Genomic DNA, 19,887 nt, shown 5'->3' on the forward strand with positions numbered 1-19,887 from the left:
AAAGGTCTGCGATCATCCGACACTTTTTGAGGGGCCGTGAGGTTTTTAATCAAATCCAATACGTGTGAACCCCTGATCGTCCTTCCTTTGAAAATGAATTCACCTTTATCATTCCAGGAAGCTACGTCGCTAGATTTGGATATTTTTTCCATGATGAAAGAAGCATTTTTTCTGTTTCTTGCCGGAATGTTTCCGATTACTTCTTTGACAATTACGTCTTCGGACGCACCGCGATCCACATCGGTCTCCGGTATTGTTTTATTGTTAGAGTCTACGGGCAGGGACAGAGTTAATTGAACCGTTTCCTCATCTCCTTGTTTGACGATGTTTAGGAATCTTTGCAAGACCGAGGCATAAAGTTTGGCCTTTTCGTAAGGCATCAAATCAGACCTATTCAGAATATGTCTCATGGTAGCATCCAGATCATTTTCCACCGTCTGTCTAACATTAGGTTTTCCGCTCGACACAGAATTAATCTTATCAAGTTGCTGCTGAGGTACCAGATACATTTTCACAGCGTTTTCCATGCTATTTCTGACGGGCCGCTATTAAGCTGCTGATGAAGGGTACCGCGACGCTTAGCAAAGGTAGAAGAAAACCTCCGGATTGATTAATAGTATTTCTTTTAACCTTTACAGATTTTCTTTTATCGGCAAAAAGTTTAATCGCTTTTTTCTGTCTTTTCAGTCGAGCGTACTGTTGAGCCGTTAAAGGAATGCGTCCTCTCAGTAGATTTAATGCTATTTCACAAATGGCTAGTACGAGGTCTGTGGGAGCTTGACGCAGTATAAGTTTCCTTTCTCGAGGCGATGCCTGATGTAGCGATTTCAAAACCTGATAATTTCTCTTTAACCGATCGGACATTATGCGAAAACCTTTTTCTTCGGTACGTACACCGCAGGAACCTCCTGTAAAAACAAACCCGATCTGAGTCTAAGATCTTCTGGCGTTGAAGCTTTCAAGTCTACTAATAAATAGCCATAGGGTCTAGAGGTAGCGTCTTGAAAGCATTCTAAAAAGTACTTGCTGTTACGGGGGTACATCTGACGCGCCAACACGTTGATCTGTAGCTTATCTCTAGGATTTTTAAAAAGCACCATGTAATTGGTATTTAAATTTATAGTTCTGCTACTTCTCCCTTGAAAAAACAAATTTTGAACCAAATAGATCACGCTGAGGTTTCTATGGTGGGTATATTTTGTAAAAGCCTTTTCTACTTCCTCACTCTTGCTAGCGGACTCCATCAAATCATCAATCACCAACAAGTTTGTTTTGTGCGGAGGGAAAAGTTCATCGTCGCACAATGATTCGGGTATACCTTGAACAAAATAAATGTTTAGTTTGTCCATCAACTCGTCGTAGAGGGGTTGCCAGCAAGTGTAACACCATACAATCCGGTCCGGAATTTTAGACATTGAGTCCGTACAATTTTCAAGTAACATTTTGATGAAAAAAGATTTTCCGCTATTGCTGGGTCCACAAACTATACAAGAAAAAGGAAGTTGAAGTCTAGCATCGAACGAGTTAGGTACGGCCATTATTTTTTCAGCAAAGTAAATGTTTAATATCCGTAAGGAATTGTGGCGCTATCCGGTAATAGAACGCGTTTATCGTACACTACTCGGAAACGTTTAGTTTGTGATTTGTTTTTCAAGTGAAAACCTCTTTTATCTCTGACGATTTGATTGTTGGACGTCATAATTTCGTCGGTACAGTCGGGGCTTTTCACACTTTTGTCAACCAGATCTATCAAAGAGCTCAGATTCACAATTTTGGCGTTGGTATAGTTTAACGTTATACCCTTTACCTTCATTACAGTCTTCCCATAACGAGTTCGATAACCGTAGGACTTTGGTCCAGAGCTGACAAATTCCACAATATGATCTCCGTGATCCAATTCACTCGTTAACTCGCCTAAGTAATCGCCTAGGGGGGGCATCCAATCGCCATCTTTACTTTTGAAAATGACAGAGTCTGTATCCGTATAGAGACATCTTTGTTGCAGACCATCTATCAGCTTGTACAGCTCGAGTCTAGCGTAAGCGGTAGTGAATATGCCGATAAACACGTTAGCTTTACTCGGTTTGATGAATCTGGTGTCTGCGTAACGCCACTGAACCAGCGCCATCTGAGGGTTCGGAAAAGAAAAGTGACTTACGTCGTACGTGTCCGAGAACATGAACTCTAGAAATTGGTTGGGATCGCTGATTAGACAAGTATTAATCCTATCAGACCTCTGACACATTTTACCCCACAAAGAATTCAACGCCAACTTTGCCACAGATCTCTTGGCCTGGTTAACCTCTATGCGAGACGGATCGAGTTCTATGCCTTCGTTTTCCTTGTACCTTTTAACGTATTCTTTTTGATCAGATTCGTCCTTTACCCAAGACGGGTAACCTGAGCTCTCCTGTTTTGTCTTGAGAAACCTGTTGATGTATCCGGCAAACAAATCATGCGTCTGTTTAGGAAAGTGCCAGATTTCGAAAACTTTCAACACTCTGTAGCCTTTTTCGAGAGCCTTCATAACCTCCACGCTACACCAACTACCCGTAAGAGCCCTCTCCTCGTCAGCATGTTTACAACATTGCTGCTGTTGTAACTCGGCACACACCCTACACAGAGGGAACAAAAGCTTGTTTTTCACCCTATAAGGGAGAACGGGGGCCCAAAGACCCCTAGGGGGTAAAATTTTTATTCTGAAGAGGCCGAAATAATTTTCCAACGGTTCAAAATCGCGGAAAATGATGGTTGGGTGACCTACGGGGTAGTTTTTTGTCTTGTTTACGTAGGGGTATAACGATGTAAAATCGTAATAATCGATTCTCTCTCCGGGTTGAGCTACGTAATGTAAATGTAACGCGTTTGTACGGCCGCCAAAAAGAGCTTGTCTCGGTTTCAAACGCTCGGGAAAGTCAAAACGTTTGAGAAACGCTATTACGTCCTGATCTGTCCTTTTCATTTCGTTCCACGCGTGTTCCCAGATTGTTGTAACGTGCATATTGTAGATGTTTTGCAAATTCTTAATTTTTTGCAAAGAGTGTTGTTTAACATCTTCGAAGGTTTGTCCAATTTTACTTAGAGGGTGACGCGCGTTTGCAGGGAAACATTTATCACAACCGTGAAAAAAGCATCCTAAGAACTCGAAAGCATTTTGCGTGTGGCCGTCGGTAAAATAACCGTCTAAAAAATATTGACCCATTTGAACTTCACCTTCGTTGAGAGCGTGTCGAATCGGAATTTTCCCTCTGTCTGAGAGGTACTCGAGCCATTGAATAGCAGAGTTTGAGAACGACTTCTGTCTGCTGATATAATCATCATGCGGTGGTATAGCCAAGGTATTGTCCGTCAGAAAATGTGTTCTAAAGATTTTCAAACAGACGCTGGCTATGGTGATGCATTTGAAAGGATCTACACCCGTACCGCTCATTATCTGCTCCCTGAATGCTAAACACCCCTTTCTGAGAATGTGAACGTCATTCACGCAATAATCGGCCAACTCTTTTCTGAGGTCAAACACCTTGCCAGACAGAGTATTGTACCATTCAAAAAACTCTTGTCTCTCTTTATCCATCATGGTGTCTACACCGTAATATTTGGCTGCCGGGTATGGGCCGATGTAATTCTGGTTTTCAAGAGTGTTCCAGAAATGAGGAAAATAACCCTTTTTTTCATTCTTGAATCCCATAGCCTTGGGAATCGCGCTCAGCTTCATAGGGAGAAAAGAGAGACTGTCTATGAATCTCTGTCTGAACTCGACATCTTCAAAGCACAATATTTTACCACCTTGCGCTATGATGTCGGGGTTGATCCCCTCTCGGACCAAATGATTCAATAAAATGTACGAATCGTAACTTCTAGCGTTGTGCGCCAAGAACGTGTAGCCTTTGTATTTCTTTCTACGGTAGCGTTTAAAAAACGCTGAAACACAATCGGGTCCTTCAGCCGTCCAAACTTTACCCTTAAAAGTACTGCAACATATAAAATTTGCGATGTGATTTCCTGACTCTTGATTGGTTTCAAAATCGTAAAAAATGTACTTTTTGTTGTTCTTTTCCTTTTCTAGAGGCGTTATAAAACATTCGTGTTCAAATTCAGGGTTTACTTTAGCACCGCATTGACGGCATAGGTTTGCGCGACAACTGTGTTTGCTGGTCCCTTTTCTACCGTGCTGCACGGTGTTACACTGTGCACAGTAGAATCTAGTTTCACACAAATTTTTACCAGAGTCGTCTTTGACCTTGTGCTTTTCGTAACAATACGGTGTTCTACATAACCTCAAACAGTCTTGACATTGCACCGTATTTTTAGGAAGCTTGGGACAATCGTTATCCTGACAAACGTTGCATCTGTACTCGCATTTATGATGATTCTCATCGTTATACCCCGCGTAGCAGTGAGAACAAACGTACCCGGTACCCAGCACAGCCTTAAGGTTTTTAACACCGTAGTAATGGTTTTCATGCAGGAATAGGAACAATGTTTTTTCGTGAGGTATCGTACTGTTTTGGAAAAACGAGTACCCTTTTTTGACAGCATCCCTGTACATCACTACGATTTTACAATCGAGTAACTTTTCAAACAATGAAATGTCGGCAAAGCTAACGGCGTCATTTTCAGACATCCCTACATCGGCTTGTAACCGTTTTGCAATGTGCTCTACTTGGTAATCGTTTAGGTCTGGATTCAGTAGTTTGGAAACACATAGGGCGAAACAGAGGTTGTCTTTATTTTGAAAATCAAACAGATGTTTCAATTTGTTCCGAACAATTTCTGAATTGAACATTTGTGAGAACTTAACGCGCGCGCCTCCGCGCGGCGGGTGTACAATTCGAATCACAATTTGTAGAGTTTCGTCGGAAAGAATTTCAAATTTGCTCTGCATGCTTTGTTCAATCATTGTTACAATATCATTAGGGTTTATGACTCCGTCGATTACTTCAACGCTCGCTGAAACGTTGAGCGAATCTCCTTGAATTTCCACATATACTGAATCCTTCGGACCAATATAACCATTTGCTACCTCGACGGTTTGGTTAAAAACTTCCATCACATAGTTGTAAAATTCATCGAAAGATTCAACGTTTCCCAATGAGGAAAAGTTTAGAGGCCGTCTAATTTCTGTGGTGTTGAATCTGTCTATCCTGTTTACATGTATATCCTGCGGTATTTCACCTTCTACACCATATCCTATCTGATCCTGTACATTCTCGTTATTGTGAACTGTTACACTGAAAGCTTGATTAGGCCCAGATGACAAAGTGTGTGAATGTTGATTTTCATTATCCGCTTCATTCCGAAGTCTATCTAAACTTTGGTTTAGATTGTGAAACAAATCAACCATCGGCTCTTGCGTTACATTTTGAGCCGTTGTTACAGACTGTTCCGTAACATTATTGCGATCGGGCGTTAAAGCTAAACTTTCGTTAAGCCGATTAACAGCGTCTAATAGAGAAGGATTACATTCATTCCGAAGTCTATCTAAACTTTGGTTTAGATTGTGAAACAAATCTATGTTTGATTCTTGCGTTACATTTTGAGGCGTTGTTACAGACTGTTCCGTAACATTATTGCGATCGGGCGTTAAAGCTAAACTTTCGTTAAGCCGATTAACAGCTTCTATTACAGAAGGATTACATTCATTCCGTAGTCTATCTAAACTTTGGTTTAACTGATGGAAATGGTCATGCTGTAAGTTGAGTGTAAGTTCTGTATCTGATACACATTCACAAGTTAAATGATCGGATGTGCTGGGGGCATATTCAGATTCCTGTCTGATTTTACACCTCTTGGCTTCAATATTAAAACAATTATCACACCTTTTCCTAGACATGGTGTTTATTGAGTAGGGTAGTACATTGATTCATATAAAGGCTCACACGTTTCTTACACAATGCATGAACATGCTTACTTTGAACTCTTGACCCGTGTGTTTTCACGCGCATGAGTTTCTTGAACGTCAAAGACACAGACTTGTGAAGGTGGCGTAGATCGCGTAGATCGTCCCTCAGATCATCATTGGCGTTAACATCGGAATCTAAAACACACATAGATAACAATATATTACGTTTCATCACTAATGTGTTTTCACATACACGTATGTGCAAGTTTAATTATAAGACATATTTACCGGAAAGCGTGTCATTATGGCTGTACTGATAACCTTTCGCAGGGGATTGTTGATCAGATTCACGATCTATTCATTGAAACATTGAATAAGATAATTTGCTATATTATATACGCACACAATATATACAAAATATAATAATGAGACAAAAAGTTTCTTACTAGGGATTGTTGGGGAGTAGGATGGAGAGTTCAGGATTACATCTAAAAATAAATAATATTACTGATTAAAATACTGTGTGTGTGTGTGTGTGTGTGTGTGCGAGCAGATCATGCTGGCGACTGAGTAGGGGAGGGGTGTGTGTATGTGTGTGTGTGAGCAGATCATGCTGGCGACTGAGTAGGGGAGGGGTGTGTGTATGTGTGTGTGTGTGAGCAGATCATGCTGGCGACTGAGTAGGGGAGGGGTGTGTGTGTGTATGTGTGTGTGTGTGAGCAGATCATGCTGGCGACTGAGTAGGGGAGGGGTGTGTGTGTGTATGTGTGTGTGTGAGCAGATCATGCTGGCGACTGAGTAGGGGAGGGGTGTGTGTGTGTATGTGTACAATATTTAGAAAAAAATTAAAATCTTCTGCTCACTGTATGGAGATTGATTACCGTTATTGGCATACGCAGGAGAATCACACCCTGTTCAAACAAACAGAAAATACACAGGTTTAATAAATGATAGATAATAACATATATATTTTGTATTACTTAAATATTGATAAAAATGTTTCACTTACCTGGAATTGTGGAGCTGTTGGGCGGAGTATCAGTGATGTAAATGGGACTTCTGCTTCTTGTTTCAGCAGTCAGTTCTAAAATAATTAAATCATTACATACTTAGAACAGAGAATATAGAAAATAAAATGTGTGTGTGAATGTGTGTACAATAATTAGAAAACTATATATTTTTCTCACCGTATGGAGTTGGAGGTTTTTGGATATAATTGACCCCTGGTGTTTCGTTGCATTGATAGTTGCTGAACGTTGAATTATTACATAACTCTACAAAAAATAAATAAATAAATAAATAAAAATAATAATAATAATAATAATAATAATAATAATTAAATAAAATAATTTATTAATATTTTTTTTAAAAAAAGCATCATTTTCAGTATTACACCAATAGTATAAATTACACCAATAGTATAAAACATAACTTATCACATTATTTCTAAAAATTCATCATGATAAAAATTACTCACATTAAAAACATTTCTGAATGTTACCTATTTTAAAAGAATAGAACGAAACATTACTATAATATAATTTGGTTTAAAAACATTGTATTATATTTGACATTCTAATTACGTTCTACAACATTCTAAATAACCATACTATATTAACATCAGTATGAATAATAATAAAAATATTTATATTCAATCCAGACCAAAAGCAAACTTACCAGACTCCATTATCTTCCAACGAAAGAGATTCTTGAGCTCTGAAAATGTTTGTGACCGTATGAAGAAAACTCCGTGTTTATATACATTGACAGGCACATGCGAGTCTTGAGTAAGAAATCACTAATTGGTCACGCAGCTGTCCTGGAAGATCAGAAACACAATACAGCAGGCCGTGGTACAAATCTTGCCGCTGACACAGACTCAAACACTAAGATACACTGCACTCTAAACTATTCAGTTTTTACTGATGATAACGCATTCAGAAGCTCAGAAATTCTGTATCAGATTTAATGTTTTTCAACGATGCTCTCAATGAACATACGGTCTATTATTGCAAAGTACGTCTGCATTGCGTTGAAGTCATCATTTTGTAATTCAATTTTACATTCCTGTTCAAAAAAATTGTTTTGTTTTAATAAACTTGTAACTTCGTGAACAATTGTAAGTCTGGCATTGTACGATTTGGCATTTAAATACGGATATAGATTGAATGAACGCAACATTGTTCCGGTTTGTATATAGGGTGTCCATGTTAAATTAAATTTCTCATGGTAATCCGGTTTACAGTAACAATTTCTGTAAATGAGATAGGTGTTAAAAACTGAACAATGTCTTGAGAAGCTATGCCATTCCTCTCCATTAAGAGTTATCAAAACGGTCGCATCCTCAAATCTTACTGTTGGACCGATACACAGAGTGACGCATTTCATATCATCGTGGAAACGAAATCCAAAGAATCGACCGTCTGATAGCGGCCATACATGATTCTTTTCAGACCCTGCGATTTCCTTTCTTGGTGCGTTTGTAAGAGCATCCATGTTTTGCGATCTTTTGCTAAGGAATAAATCAAATAAAACAATAATTATTTAATGATATAGTTTTATAAAATATATAAATTGAATTAAACAATATCTTATAAACTCTTACCCGTGTAACGTTAGAAACACCACCGCCTGTTGAATGTTTGGTAGAGTACCGTAACCTCTCTGCTTTTATTGAATAAAGGGCGTGGTTATATTACGTATGTACACGTATCTACACGTATCTACACGTAATTATTCCTTATTGGTTGCTCGGATAAATAAAATAATTTTGTGTCTGAACATGTCTCACTGTGTGTGTGTGTGTGTGTGTGTGTGTGAAGTCAAGAGACTGAATGTTTGGTTAAGGGGGGCTGGCGGGTGTGTGAGCAGGACCGTGACTGTGTGTGTGTGTGTATGTCTGTGCGCGTGTACGTGCCTGTATGTGTGTGTGTGTGTGTGTGTGTGTGTGTGTGTGTGTGAGAGAGGGGCCTCCGAACAGGTTTGGCTGTGGGTAAAAGTATTCTCATGCAGGAAAATATTCTCTTTTACACACTATTAATCATTATTCTTGATTGATTGATTATCTGGATATGGGGGGTCTGAACAGGTGGGAGGATGGGAAACTATCAGCCATACATTTTCCAAAAGAGCAGGAAAATATTCTCTTACACATAAACAATATTAATCATTATTCTTGATTGATTGATTATCAGAATATGGGGGTCTGAACAGCTGGGAGGATGGGAAACTATCAGCCATACATTTTCAAAAAGAGCGGGAAAATATTCTATTACACATAAACACTATTAATCATTATTCTTGATTGATTAATTGTCAGGATATGGTGGGCCTGAACAGCTGGGAGGATGGGAAACTATCAGCAATACATTTTCAAAAAGAGCGGGAAAATATCCTCTTACACATAAACACTATTAATTATTATTCTTGATTGATTGATTGTCAGGATATGGTGGGCCTGAACAGCTGGGAGGATGGGAAACTATCAGCCATACATTTTCAAAAAGAGCGGGAAAATATTCTCTTACACATAAACAATATTAATCATTATTCTTGATTGATTGATTATCTGAATATGGGGGGCCTGAACAGCTGGGAGGATGGGAAACTATCAGCCATACATTTTCAAAAAGAGCGGGAAAATATTCTATTACACATAAACACTATTAATCATTATCTTTGATTGATTTATTGAACAGGTGTTTGGGGGGGGGGGGGGGGGGAGGGGGGGGGGGGGCGGGGGCGGGAGGGGGCGGGGTCAAATAAAGGTCAACCTGTCACTTTGATGGCTTGTGTCCTATACTATATATATCTGAAGGCCACATGAAGTTTGGAGGTCCATCGTCTGTACATACCTACACTGTAAGCCCGGATAAGTTGAGTTTACTTAAAAAATTTGAGGAAACCGGTTGCCTTAAAAAAGTTAAGTAATGGGCAATGAAAACTTAAGTTAACATAACTTAAAACATCAAGTTAATACAACTAAATGGTAAGTTGATTTAACTCTTTTGTTTTTGTTACACCAATTCATTTGCCCTACAATTCTACTTAGTATCTTGAGTTACAAGTAAGCAAAAATTTTGATTTCTTCTTACTTTTATTTTTTATTAAACGTTACTTAAATATTTTTATAAATATTCATGGAAAAAACAGAGAAAAACTCGCGGGGCCGACGGGCGTAGCTCGCGGAGCTGGCGGGAGAAGCTCGCGGAGCTGGCGGGAGAAGCTCGCGGAGCTGGCGTGAGAAGCTCGCGGAGCCAGCGGGAGAAGCTCGCGGAGCCGGCGGGAGAAGCTTGCGGAGCCGGCGGATGGAGCTCGCGGAGCTTGCGGAGCCGGCGGGCAGACTCGCAGGCTCAGCTACACGGACAGCGGCAGCTGTGACTGGTCCGCTGAGCTGCCCACATTTTCCCGCCTTGCAGTTTAGACTGCAGAGGCATGGAGGACGCAAAGCTTCGCCCGCCGCCTCACCAACAGCAAGCTGGGAAAAGGGCAGGTTTAAATGCATAAAAAAGTTTTTTTTCTGTCAAATAACTTAAAAAGTTAAGTCAATCAGTTCAAAAACTTAAAATGTTTAGTTTATTAAACTAAAAACTATTAACACGTTTAAATACGTGCTGAAATGAGTACAATATACTTACATTTGACAGTAATGGACTAAAACTTAATAATTTATGTACATTGAATATACATTTTTAATTAGAAATAAAATCCGGGCTTACAGTGTACAGTGGTTTGCAAAAGTAACTTTTCCACATTTGGTCACCTTACAACCACAAACTTAAATGTATTTTATTGAGATCTTAATGATGGAATAACCTGATCTATATCCTGTATATATTTAGGTAGTCAGATGACCTCATTCTTTCAGCACATACTGTTGCTGAATCTAGACCTGACCAACTGCAGCATCAACCACACATAATTTACTTAGTTAAATCCACGTGACAATTTTTTTTTGGCCAGGCAGTGTACTTTTACAATATACATTTATTGTGTTTAGTTTATTAGTTTATAAGGCCCTGGCAATTTATTGAAAAAAAAATACTGGACCTGAAAAGTTTTCTCCCCAATATAAATGGCCGATTACCCAACCCACTCATTAGGACTCCCCCTATCACTAGTGAGGCCCAACACATGCAGGGTGAAAACTAGCACAGGCCTCCTCCAATACATGTAAAGTCAGCAACCACCTCTTTTCAAACTGCTGCTGATGCAGCATTGCCGAGTAGTATCACAGCGCCTGCTGTAAGCTGCTAACCAATGATTTGTTTGCTAAATTATTATTATTATTTTTATTTTTTTTTTTTTTTACAATATATACTGCCTGGCCAAAAAAAGGTCACAAACTCTATTATTATGTTGGACCACCTTTAGCTTTGATTGCTGCACACATTCATTGTGGCATTGTTTCAATAAGCTTCTGCAATATCACAAGATTTATATCAATCCAGTGTCGCATCATTTAATTTTTCACCAAAACCTTACAGCATTGGTGATGGTAGAGTCTGACCGCTGCACAAAGCCTTCTCCATCCAGCACATCCCAAAGATTATCAATGAGGTTAAGGTCTGGACTCTGTGGTGAACTCTCAATCCATGTGTGAAAATGATGATCTCATGCTCCCTGAATCACTCTTTCACAATTCCAGCCCCATTAATCCTGTCATTATCATCTTGGTTTATGGCCGTATCATCAGGGAAGAAAAAAAATCCATTGATGGAATAACCTGGTCTATATTCAGTACATTCAGGTAGTCAGCTGACCTCATTCTTTCAGCACATACTGTTACTGAACCTAGACCTGAACCACTGCAGCAACCCCAGATTATTAGCTTAGCAAAATCCAGGTGGCAGTGGCCAGGCAGTGTACTTTTACAATATACAATAAAAAATTGGTTATTTACTGCACCTGAAAAGCTCAAATGGCATGAATAAAGGGGAAAAATGGGGGTGTTCTAAAACCTTTGACCAGTAGTGTATGCTCACCTCCCTTATCACCAGTGATCTAGCTAAGTCAAATAAGGGCTCCCCTTACACAAGAAGCAGCATGCATCAGCTGCTTAGAGCAGCACCTCATTTTATACCTTTGTAACAGGCGGGCCAAGGAAACACTGTGAATGTGTGTGTGTGTGTGGGGGGGGGGGGGGGGTGCTAATATGTGTGTGTGTGTGTGTGTGTGTGTGTGTGTGTGTGTGTGTGTGTGTGAGTGTGTGCGTATGGTGTTGTTGCAGTAAGCAGCAGGATTCTGCAGCTCCTGAACTGCTGACTGCTCATACCTGGATTTCTGCTCTGGGACTATGCAGTGCTGTTCAGCAAAAACATCAAAGTTTATTTATCACAGCCCCCCGAAAAGGAGAGATGGGATCTCAGGAAACGTACCATTGTTTCCCCCTCTCTCTCCATCAGTGCACAATGCCTTATACCTGCTTTCAGTGATATTCAGTTTTGCTGGGTGTCAGCTCCATTCTTGCAGAAAGTCCCAAAGTCACAGTTTTTTAAGGGGCTTGTCCTCAGAGAAGAGGCTGCATTTTGTTCTTGTGCTGCAGAAAGTGAGGAGCTTCCAGAGCAAGTTTGTAAGAATTAATACACCGACAAAAAGCATTAAATATTGCTACAAAACATGAGTTGCAGTCAAGGGCGTAGGATCAGGCTTGATATTGGGGGGGACACATTTGCCAATATGAACCCAAGCCCAGAACAACATTTGTGGAAATTACTTTTAATTAAAAGTAAATTATTATTATAAGGTGATTTTACAACCTAAACATGTTACTCCATGTTACGGTTACTGTGGTTAGAAAAAATGATGCATGCAATCTCTGAATTATATACATATGACAAAAATGATCAGTTATCACCTAATATTTAAAATAATATAACAGATTTGGTTATTATTATTATTTTTATTATTTTTATTATTATTATTATTATTATTATTATTATTATTATTATTATTATTATTATTATTATTATTATTATTATTATGTATTGGCATGTCAATTCTGTTGTATATTTACATTTTCTCTAGCGCGTTTATTTTTTCTACTGAAAGCTCTTCTTAAGATGGTGTCCTCTTATATAAAAGAATGTAACATTACGTTTCATAGAGATTTTTATAAACGTCAGGACATGTGGTCTTACTGTGAACTACAAATGAACAGAAGTCACGTTACAGCGGTGTTTCTCAACCCTGTTCCTGCATATTCTACTGTATATTAACACTGTTCTGCATATTCTAGAGCTTCCTCTGCTTTAAAGGCATTTAATAAAGTAAGTGGTGGTATGATGTGTTTAATACACTGCTGGATATAACTTACATGATTAATTTAGGCTCCATAGGGGGCTAAAGGATTTTAACAGGTAAACTCAGTAAATGACTGTTTATTAGCTGATCAGCTGGATCAGGTGGAAAACAGTGATCAGGGTTAAAAAACTTCTTTAAACTACTAACATAAAGTATTGTACTAAATTCTGGCTATCCACTACATCCATCTTCTAGATATCTAGTTAGCTAAATTAATTTTCGTTCATTATAGCTTACAGTAAATCCTGAAATCCTAAATTAATAAACACAGTTTAAAATGTAATAGTGATTATCTGATCAGGTACAGGGCAAGTTAAACATTACATATATAGTTTTTAACCTTGACTCCCAATCTAGCTCATTCCAAAGTTAAGATAACTCACTAACACAGCTGCAGTTTATTAATCTCAGTGGGTTTAAACTGTGTGCTGATTCAGAGACGTGTATTTTTAACCAGCTATCAGAAACATATCATCACAGTTTACTTGGTTAGCCTACCGTTACCTTTCTTTTAGTAAAATCTCCGTATATCCATCTCTGTTTTAAAATCAGCTGAAGCTGCTGCAGCCCGATCCCGCTGCTAAATCTCACAGCGAGGTGGCGGGGCTTTCCCCACCAGCACACCGTGCGCCGCAAAACCAGCAAGCTGATTGGCTGTTTCTATTGAGAGGCGGGACTTAATACCTGACCCGGCTCCGTGATTGGTCCGATCTGTCTCCTCATTAATAGTACAGCTGATCTGAGCGAAACGATATCATTTTTGGGGGGGACAAATCCACCTGTTTCTAATATTGGGTTGGACATGTCCCACCCATCCCCCCCGGTTCCTACGCCAATGGTTGCAGTTATGCCTCAGGCACATGCATAATTGATTGCTGGTGTGGTTTGATTAGACACTCTGTCTTGCCAAAGAAGGGTGTAAAAGGGCTTCCTCTACTGACCTATAAAAAGGCTGTCAGAGGCTACTTTTCGGTGGTGTACCTCTGGGTGAAAGACTTGATTTGATTGCTATATTTGCCAATATGATGCACTCAAAGACACTTTGCCCAGTTTACAGACTTGAATATACAGATATGATTATTTCCAAGCCTGATTTTGATTCTGATTCTCATATTTATTTATTTTGCAACTACAATGAAACTAACAAGCCTAAGTAATACACTATATATTGCCAAAAGTAGCCGCTTTTGGTCATTTTTGGTCTGTCCCTAAGCAAATCTGAAGGCCACATGAAGTTTGAAGGTCTGTATTGATTGACTCTACCGACTATGTGCCTCAACATCTATTGATCCTTGTTAAAGAAAGGGTGCATCACTATACTGAGAAAAGCAGGAGGTCGTTTTGGAAAATTGTCCACCATTTAGGCCAACTGTTAGTCACAAAAATTCTAAAAAACGCAATAAACTGGAACTATACAGTGTTTAGCAACAAGTACCTGCACAGTGGCTTAGTGGTTATCACGTTCGCCTTCCAGCACTGGGGGCTTGGGTTCAAGTCCCTATCTAGGTGGAGTTTCCATGTTCTCTACTGCATGGGTTTCTTCTGGGGGTGTATCTTGTATATCCTCTTACTGGACACTTTTTTTTAAAAACACCCCCTCTTGAGCTCAGTGGCCTCTTTACTAGAAACACCTGTCTTCTATGTCTTCCTGCTGGCCACTTTATGAGAAAGTTATGAATTATGAGTATGAGATAAGTCTACATGGCCCTCCAAACAGAGGTTTTACAGAGGCACCCTCAAAATGTGATGTGATGAATGACTGGCAAGATGGCGGCAAAAGAGACCAAAGAAACCAACAAATTTGAGTATTTTCCTTGTAAAACTGTGTAATGTCAATGGTTTTTAGCCATTTTCTTCATAACAAGCATAAAAAAAATCAATAGTAGTTCATCCCAGTAGCTAGCTCGCTAACTAACTAACTTTCCTGTTCCACCTTAAATGGTACAACAGATTGCACTGGAAAAATAAAATAAAAGCTAATCAAAGGTCAGGTCATTTTCAGATGGGGATCTCAGAGAAACTATGGAATGGGTGATAATAAACTAATTGCTGCACCCCCTGCCCCCTTTTTGAAGACATACAATGCCCTAAAGTTAACTAGTTAACTTTAGCTAAAATAATTCTGTTAGACTCACGGTCACAAAGTTTTTTCAACAAAAAATGGGGCAGGACCAAACACTATATTTGTTTTTTCCCCTCTACAACCTACGAACTTTGGAGGTATGCTCCTCCAACGAGACCTGTGGGGAACCGTGGACCTACAGCAGATGTTCTTATTAAAGTGGCCTCTTAAAGTTTCTATTAGAGTGCAGATAAACACAGTTAGTGTAATTAAACAACTCTGTCATTTCACCCCCTCCGGTTATTAATCGGTCTCTATGTAGGTTACTGTAAGCAGCGCTTCGCTTTGCATTCGCAGACCGTGCTCCGTGCACCATATGGGCTTTTCTGCAGCATATGGGCTTTCTCCGGCCGGACGAATTCAAGATGTGCAGTGAATTCGTCTTTAAGAGCTTTAGGGTTGGCGTGATGGGACGAGTTCTTGTCCTGTCACCCCCAGTGCTCACCAGCTGCTGACAGGCTCTATTCCTGGCTCGTGCTACATCGCTGCACGCTGAGCAATCACGGGCTCGAACCGCCCTGGAAGTGAGCTGCTCGTCGTGTACATTTCTTCAGGTCTGCGGTTTCCCATGCTGAATAATTAACACCCCAGGAGTTAAAAAGCCAGCCAAAGTTTTCCGTCTCACCGAACTCTGTGCGCAGCATTCGGCGACGCTGCACGCAGACTTGTGAAGTCGCTGGTTATTCTGCAGCTAAGCTGAGAGAGTCGTAGGTTAGAGCGTAATTGTGACATAGTGCCAACGAGTTGAGCGTAATGTACAGAGGGTACACTCTCCACACTTTTGGACTCAGTGACGAGACGTGTCAAGTCATCATCAGTGCCTGGAAAATGCTGTTTTCACAAGTTTGTCTTCAGAGATAGAAATTACATTGTAGAATCTGCAGAAAATTGGAGGCAAAAAATCTCTTCAAAATGTGTTGTTTCATAGATGTACAAAATAGGGATGCACGATATATCGTGTAAGCATCACACAGCGTTGTCTCTGAGTCTGTGTAAGTGACTGGGATGCTGCCTAAACTTTTAGCTTAAAAATTTTCTTTGAACCTTTTTTTTTTTTAATGACCCTACTGGACAAGCCCTGGCTGAGCTGGATTAGATTGGGACACGACCCCTAGCTACTTTTTTAAAATAAATCAGAAAGAAAGACATAAAGTGAAAGAAAGACAGTAAATGCTATATCAGCTTTCAGCAGAGCAGGGGGGGGGTCTTCAGCTTAAACTCGTCTTGTGTTGGAGGAGGGAAAGTGGGAAATGTGAGGCGACAGAGACGTCTTAAAGGGCTGGAAACGTCAGGGGCGCCCAACAGTAATAGACGATGACAGTCGCATTTGTTTCAGCCACACTTCATAAAAGTGTGTGATGAGAAATGACTTTGGAGGCTGGGAGAAAAAAACATCAGTCCTTACATCCTAATCAATTGCGGTGGCACGCAAAAGCACAAAACCGTTTTGTTATAAGGATAACAAATGAACATTAGGTTGTTAGTAATGCACTCAATTTGTCTTTCTGAACGCCGCTAATGGCACGGAGCAAGGCGTGTGAGCCCGCCGGAGTCCCCTTCCCTATTTTTTAGGTGGCTTCTGTTCAAAAAATGAGAAGAAATTGAAACACAATCACAGATGTAATCTCGGGGAAGGGCCGGGGTGGGTTTTGCTACAGGAGCTCGCGCAATTTATTATCAATCAGTCAAACTGCTGATTAGAGACTGCACTGGGTAGAAAAGGAAGAGCCAAAGGAGGAGAGAGAAGGAAAAAAGAGAAAGAGAGAGAGAGAGTTACAGAACAAATATCTGACTCTCTCCATCACTGCCAGAACAAACGAAAATGTTAAAAAAAAAAAGTGAGTAGAGCGAGTGAGCAAAAAATAAAGAGAGAAAAAAAAGAATAAAAGAAAGAAAGATAGACAGAATGAATGGATATGGATGGATATGCTCCGTGCTGTGGGGCTCTTCAGATATGATTTTTTTTTTTTTTTTTTCAGATTCGCACATAATGGCTCATCAATCTTTGTTTTGGTGCCTGTGCTGTATGTTATTAATCACATTAGGGGCTGCCTAATGATGCAGAAATATCTCCAAACAAAATAACAGCTGACCCTCTGTGAGGCTACTGCCGGAATAAAACGTGGGTGTTTATGTCCCTCATATCTCCCAGACTAGATGAGGTCAGTAGGGCGTCCAGAGGCACTTTTTCCAGTGGATAATGCAGCTAACAACAAGTAATGGAAGCTGTAATAGCATCATGCTTACAATATAACACCACACACACACTACCAAGTTCAGACCTCAAACAGACTTCCCCCTTTTATCAGTTGCTACATTAAAGTAGCGATTTGGTTTTGAACATTCTGAGTTACGTGACACAAGTTGTGTCTAAATAAGTTTTTAGGCACAGGAGTGATAAGTCTAATGAGCTAGCAAACAAGCAAAGGAAAGTTAGCATCATGTTAGCATCATTACCAGTACTTGTTTTAAGATATGTCAAATGAGTTCATTTTAAGTACACTTTTTTTTTAAGACAAAATGATGAACATCATGATTAGGATCTTTCCCTAAGACAATTGTATTTTAATAAAGTTAGACTAATAAAGTGATATAATCCAATGTTTTTCTTATTTCTTTGTACATTTTGTAGGCTGGTGTATTGGACAAATATTCAAAAAAGCCCTATATAACATACACACAAAAAAAAAAAATAAGGCTTAATAAAAAAACATTTTCAAGTGTTCTTGAAAATGCTAGATTTGCTCTACTCACTAATTAACAGTAAAGTAATTTAATACCCAAGTAAGTTAAAAGCAGTCTGCTTACTGTTAACTACTAAATTGAAAAGTTTTAATAAGAGCTTAACCCCCAATAATGTGAGTGTTACTTGACAGTACTAAAGATAACAGAGAAACCTAAACCTAAACAAGTCTAAGCAAGATTGTTTAAGAACATTAAATAGTAGTCAGAGTACCTCAAACTAGAGACCTTTTTTTTTGCTTTTTTTCCATTTCTCCCCAAATTACACCCACTCATTAGGACTCCACCTATCACTTGTGATGCCCCAACACCAAGAGGATAACGACTAGCACATGCCTCCTCTGATACATGTGAAGTCAGCCACCGCATCTTTTCAAACTGCTGCTGATGTAACATTGCAAAGTAGCATCACAGTGTACTCAGAGGAAAGTGCAGTGACTCGGTTCCGATACATCAGCTCACAGGGGCCTTGTGCTGATCGACATCACCCTTTGGAGTGATGAGGGGAGAGAGCACCATCTACCCACCCAGAGAGAGCAAGTCCAATTGTGCTCAAGCTACATGAACAGGATTCGAACTTGCAGTCTCCTTATCATAGTGGCAGCGCTTAGCCCGCTGGACCACTTGGAGCGCAAACTAGACCTTATTAATGAGGATACAAAATATAAATAGGAGTGAATATGAGTTCTAAGTCCTACCCTCCAACAAATTAAACCAATCAGCTTGCTGGTTGTGTGCTAGTAGGGAAGTCCCTTCCACATTGTGGAGATTTGTGCAAGCGCAGTTGCCATGCCGGGCCCTAAAAATCACATTTTTTGTGCATTAATGTGGCGAAGGCTACAAACTATTGAATCATTGATTTAAAATATGCTGTGGAAATGGTAATTTAATCTTCAGTGTTAAGTATGTTGAGGTCTCCCCATTAAAAAAAATGGGACGTTGGTCTTAATCTTTGCTTAAATTTGTTAGCTAGCTACTTTAGCCTCATAGTTTTAGTGCAAAATAAATTAAAAAGGGCTGATTCGATCAACTCCCTTTGGTATAAAGGTGAAACTGTGTAGGCCTTGGTTAGATTTTTTTCTCAAACTATCACTTCAATCGCCATAGGGCCAACTATATATCTTGTTTCAGATTAGCACCTACCAACATCCTCGTGCTCTCTGAGAGATGAGGGCTGCTGAAGCTCGAGCCACGTCGGTCACCTTAGCCATATCAGCAAAGTGAGATCAGAACACTATTGCTCATGTTTCCCAGATACAAAGCTCAGCACAATGGGATGTGCTCCCTGGTGTGTGTGTGTGTATGTGTGAGAGAGAGAGAAAGAGAGAGAGAGAGAGAGAGAGAGAGGGATAAAGAGAGGTGAATCAGGGTTGGGAGGGAGTCTACGGGGTTTTTGTGTAATGCCCTTCTTTTCTTCAGCGCCAGCCAAAAATGCTGCCGGTGCCCAGCGATTGTAAACAGGATTTATGTAATTTAATTAAGCATTTGTAGAATTAGGGTTATTTATGACTGCAGTGGGCAGCCTGGCCTCGGAGTCTGGGGCCTCGTAATTCTCCTCCTATTGCTCTCATTGTCCGAGAACACAGGCCTTATGAGAGTACACGCCACGCATGGCTGCGCCCTTTGCAATTCTGCGCTGAAAGCCGTTGATCTGCTTTGCCGATTTTCTGTTGCGATCAATTGCATGGATCAGGTCATTAAAGAGAGAAAGAGGGGTAGAGAGGCAGTGAGACAGAGAAAGAGAAATGGAGAAATGAGGAGAGAGAGAGTACTTCAGTATAAATGATGGTCTCAAAAGGGTCTAACTCTTTAAAATCTGTTTTTTAGTGCCAGATTTCTCCTCTAGGCCACTGGCAAGGGACAGCACTTCATAACAAAC

At 39.9% G+C, this 19,887-nt stretch overlaps 1 protein-coding gene across 5 annotated transcripts; it reads right to left on the bottom strand.

The window, feature by feature from the left end:
• Window positions 1-985: 985 nt before the first annotated feature.
• On the bottom strand, window positions 986-9,554 carry LOC125786951 (uncharacterized). 5 transcript variants are annotated; one of them, XM_049470615.1, is made up of 8 exons: window positions 8,448-9,554; window positions 7,320-8,354; window positions 7,030-7,116; window positions 6,852-6,926; window positions 6,706-6,753; window positions 6,289-6,330; window positions 6,131-6,196; window positions 986-6,037 (listed from the first exon to the last, which is right to left on the bottom strand). In XM_049470615.1, the coding sequence occupies exon 8, from the start codon at window positions 5,831-5,833 to the stop codon at window positions 1,562-1,564; it is 4,272 nt and encodes a 1,423-aa protein (XP_049326572.1). In that variant the 5' UTR covers window positions 5,834-6,037; window positions 6,131-6,196; window positions 6,289-6,330; window positions 6,706-6,753; window positions 6,852-6,926; window positions 7,030-7,116; window positions 7,320-8,354; window positions 8,448-9,554; the 3' UTR covers window positions 986-1,561. The 5 variants fall into 5 exon arrangements, with proteins under 5 accessions (XP_049326572.1, XP_049326573.1, XP_049326571.1 ...); XM_049470616.1 differs by having other exon boundaries at window positions 7,320-7,343; window positions 7,520-9,554; XM_049470614.1 differs by having other exon boundaries at window positions 6,724-6,753; window positions 7,320-9,554.
• Window positions 9,555-19,887: the final 10,333 nt, after the last annotated feature.

This window comes from Astyanax mexicanus, chromosome 22 (assembly GCF_023375975.1).
Source record: "Astyanax mexicanus isolate ESR-SI-001 chromosome 22, AstMex3_surface, whole genome shotgun sequence".
Lineage (NCBI taxonomy): Eukaryota > Metazoa > Chordata > Actinopteri > Characiformes > Acestrorhamphidae > Astyanax > Astyanax mexicanus.

Excerpts from the sequence above, each read along its gene's own strand:
- LOC125786951 (XM_049470615.1), bottom strand. The coding sequence starts at position 5,833 with ATGTCTAGGAAAAGGTGTGATAATTGTTTTAATATTGAAGCCAAGAGG.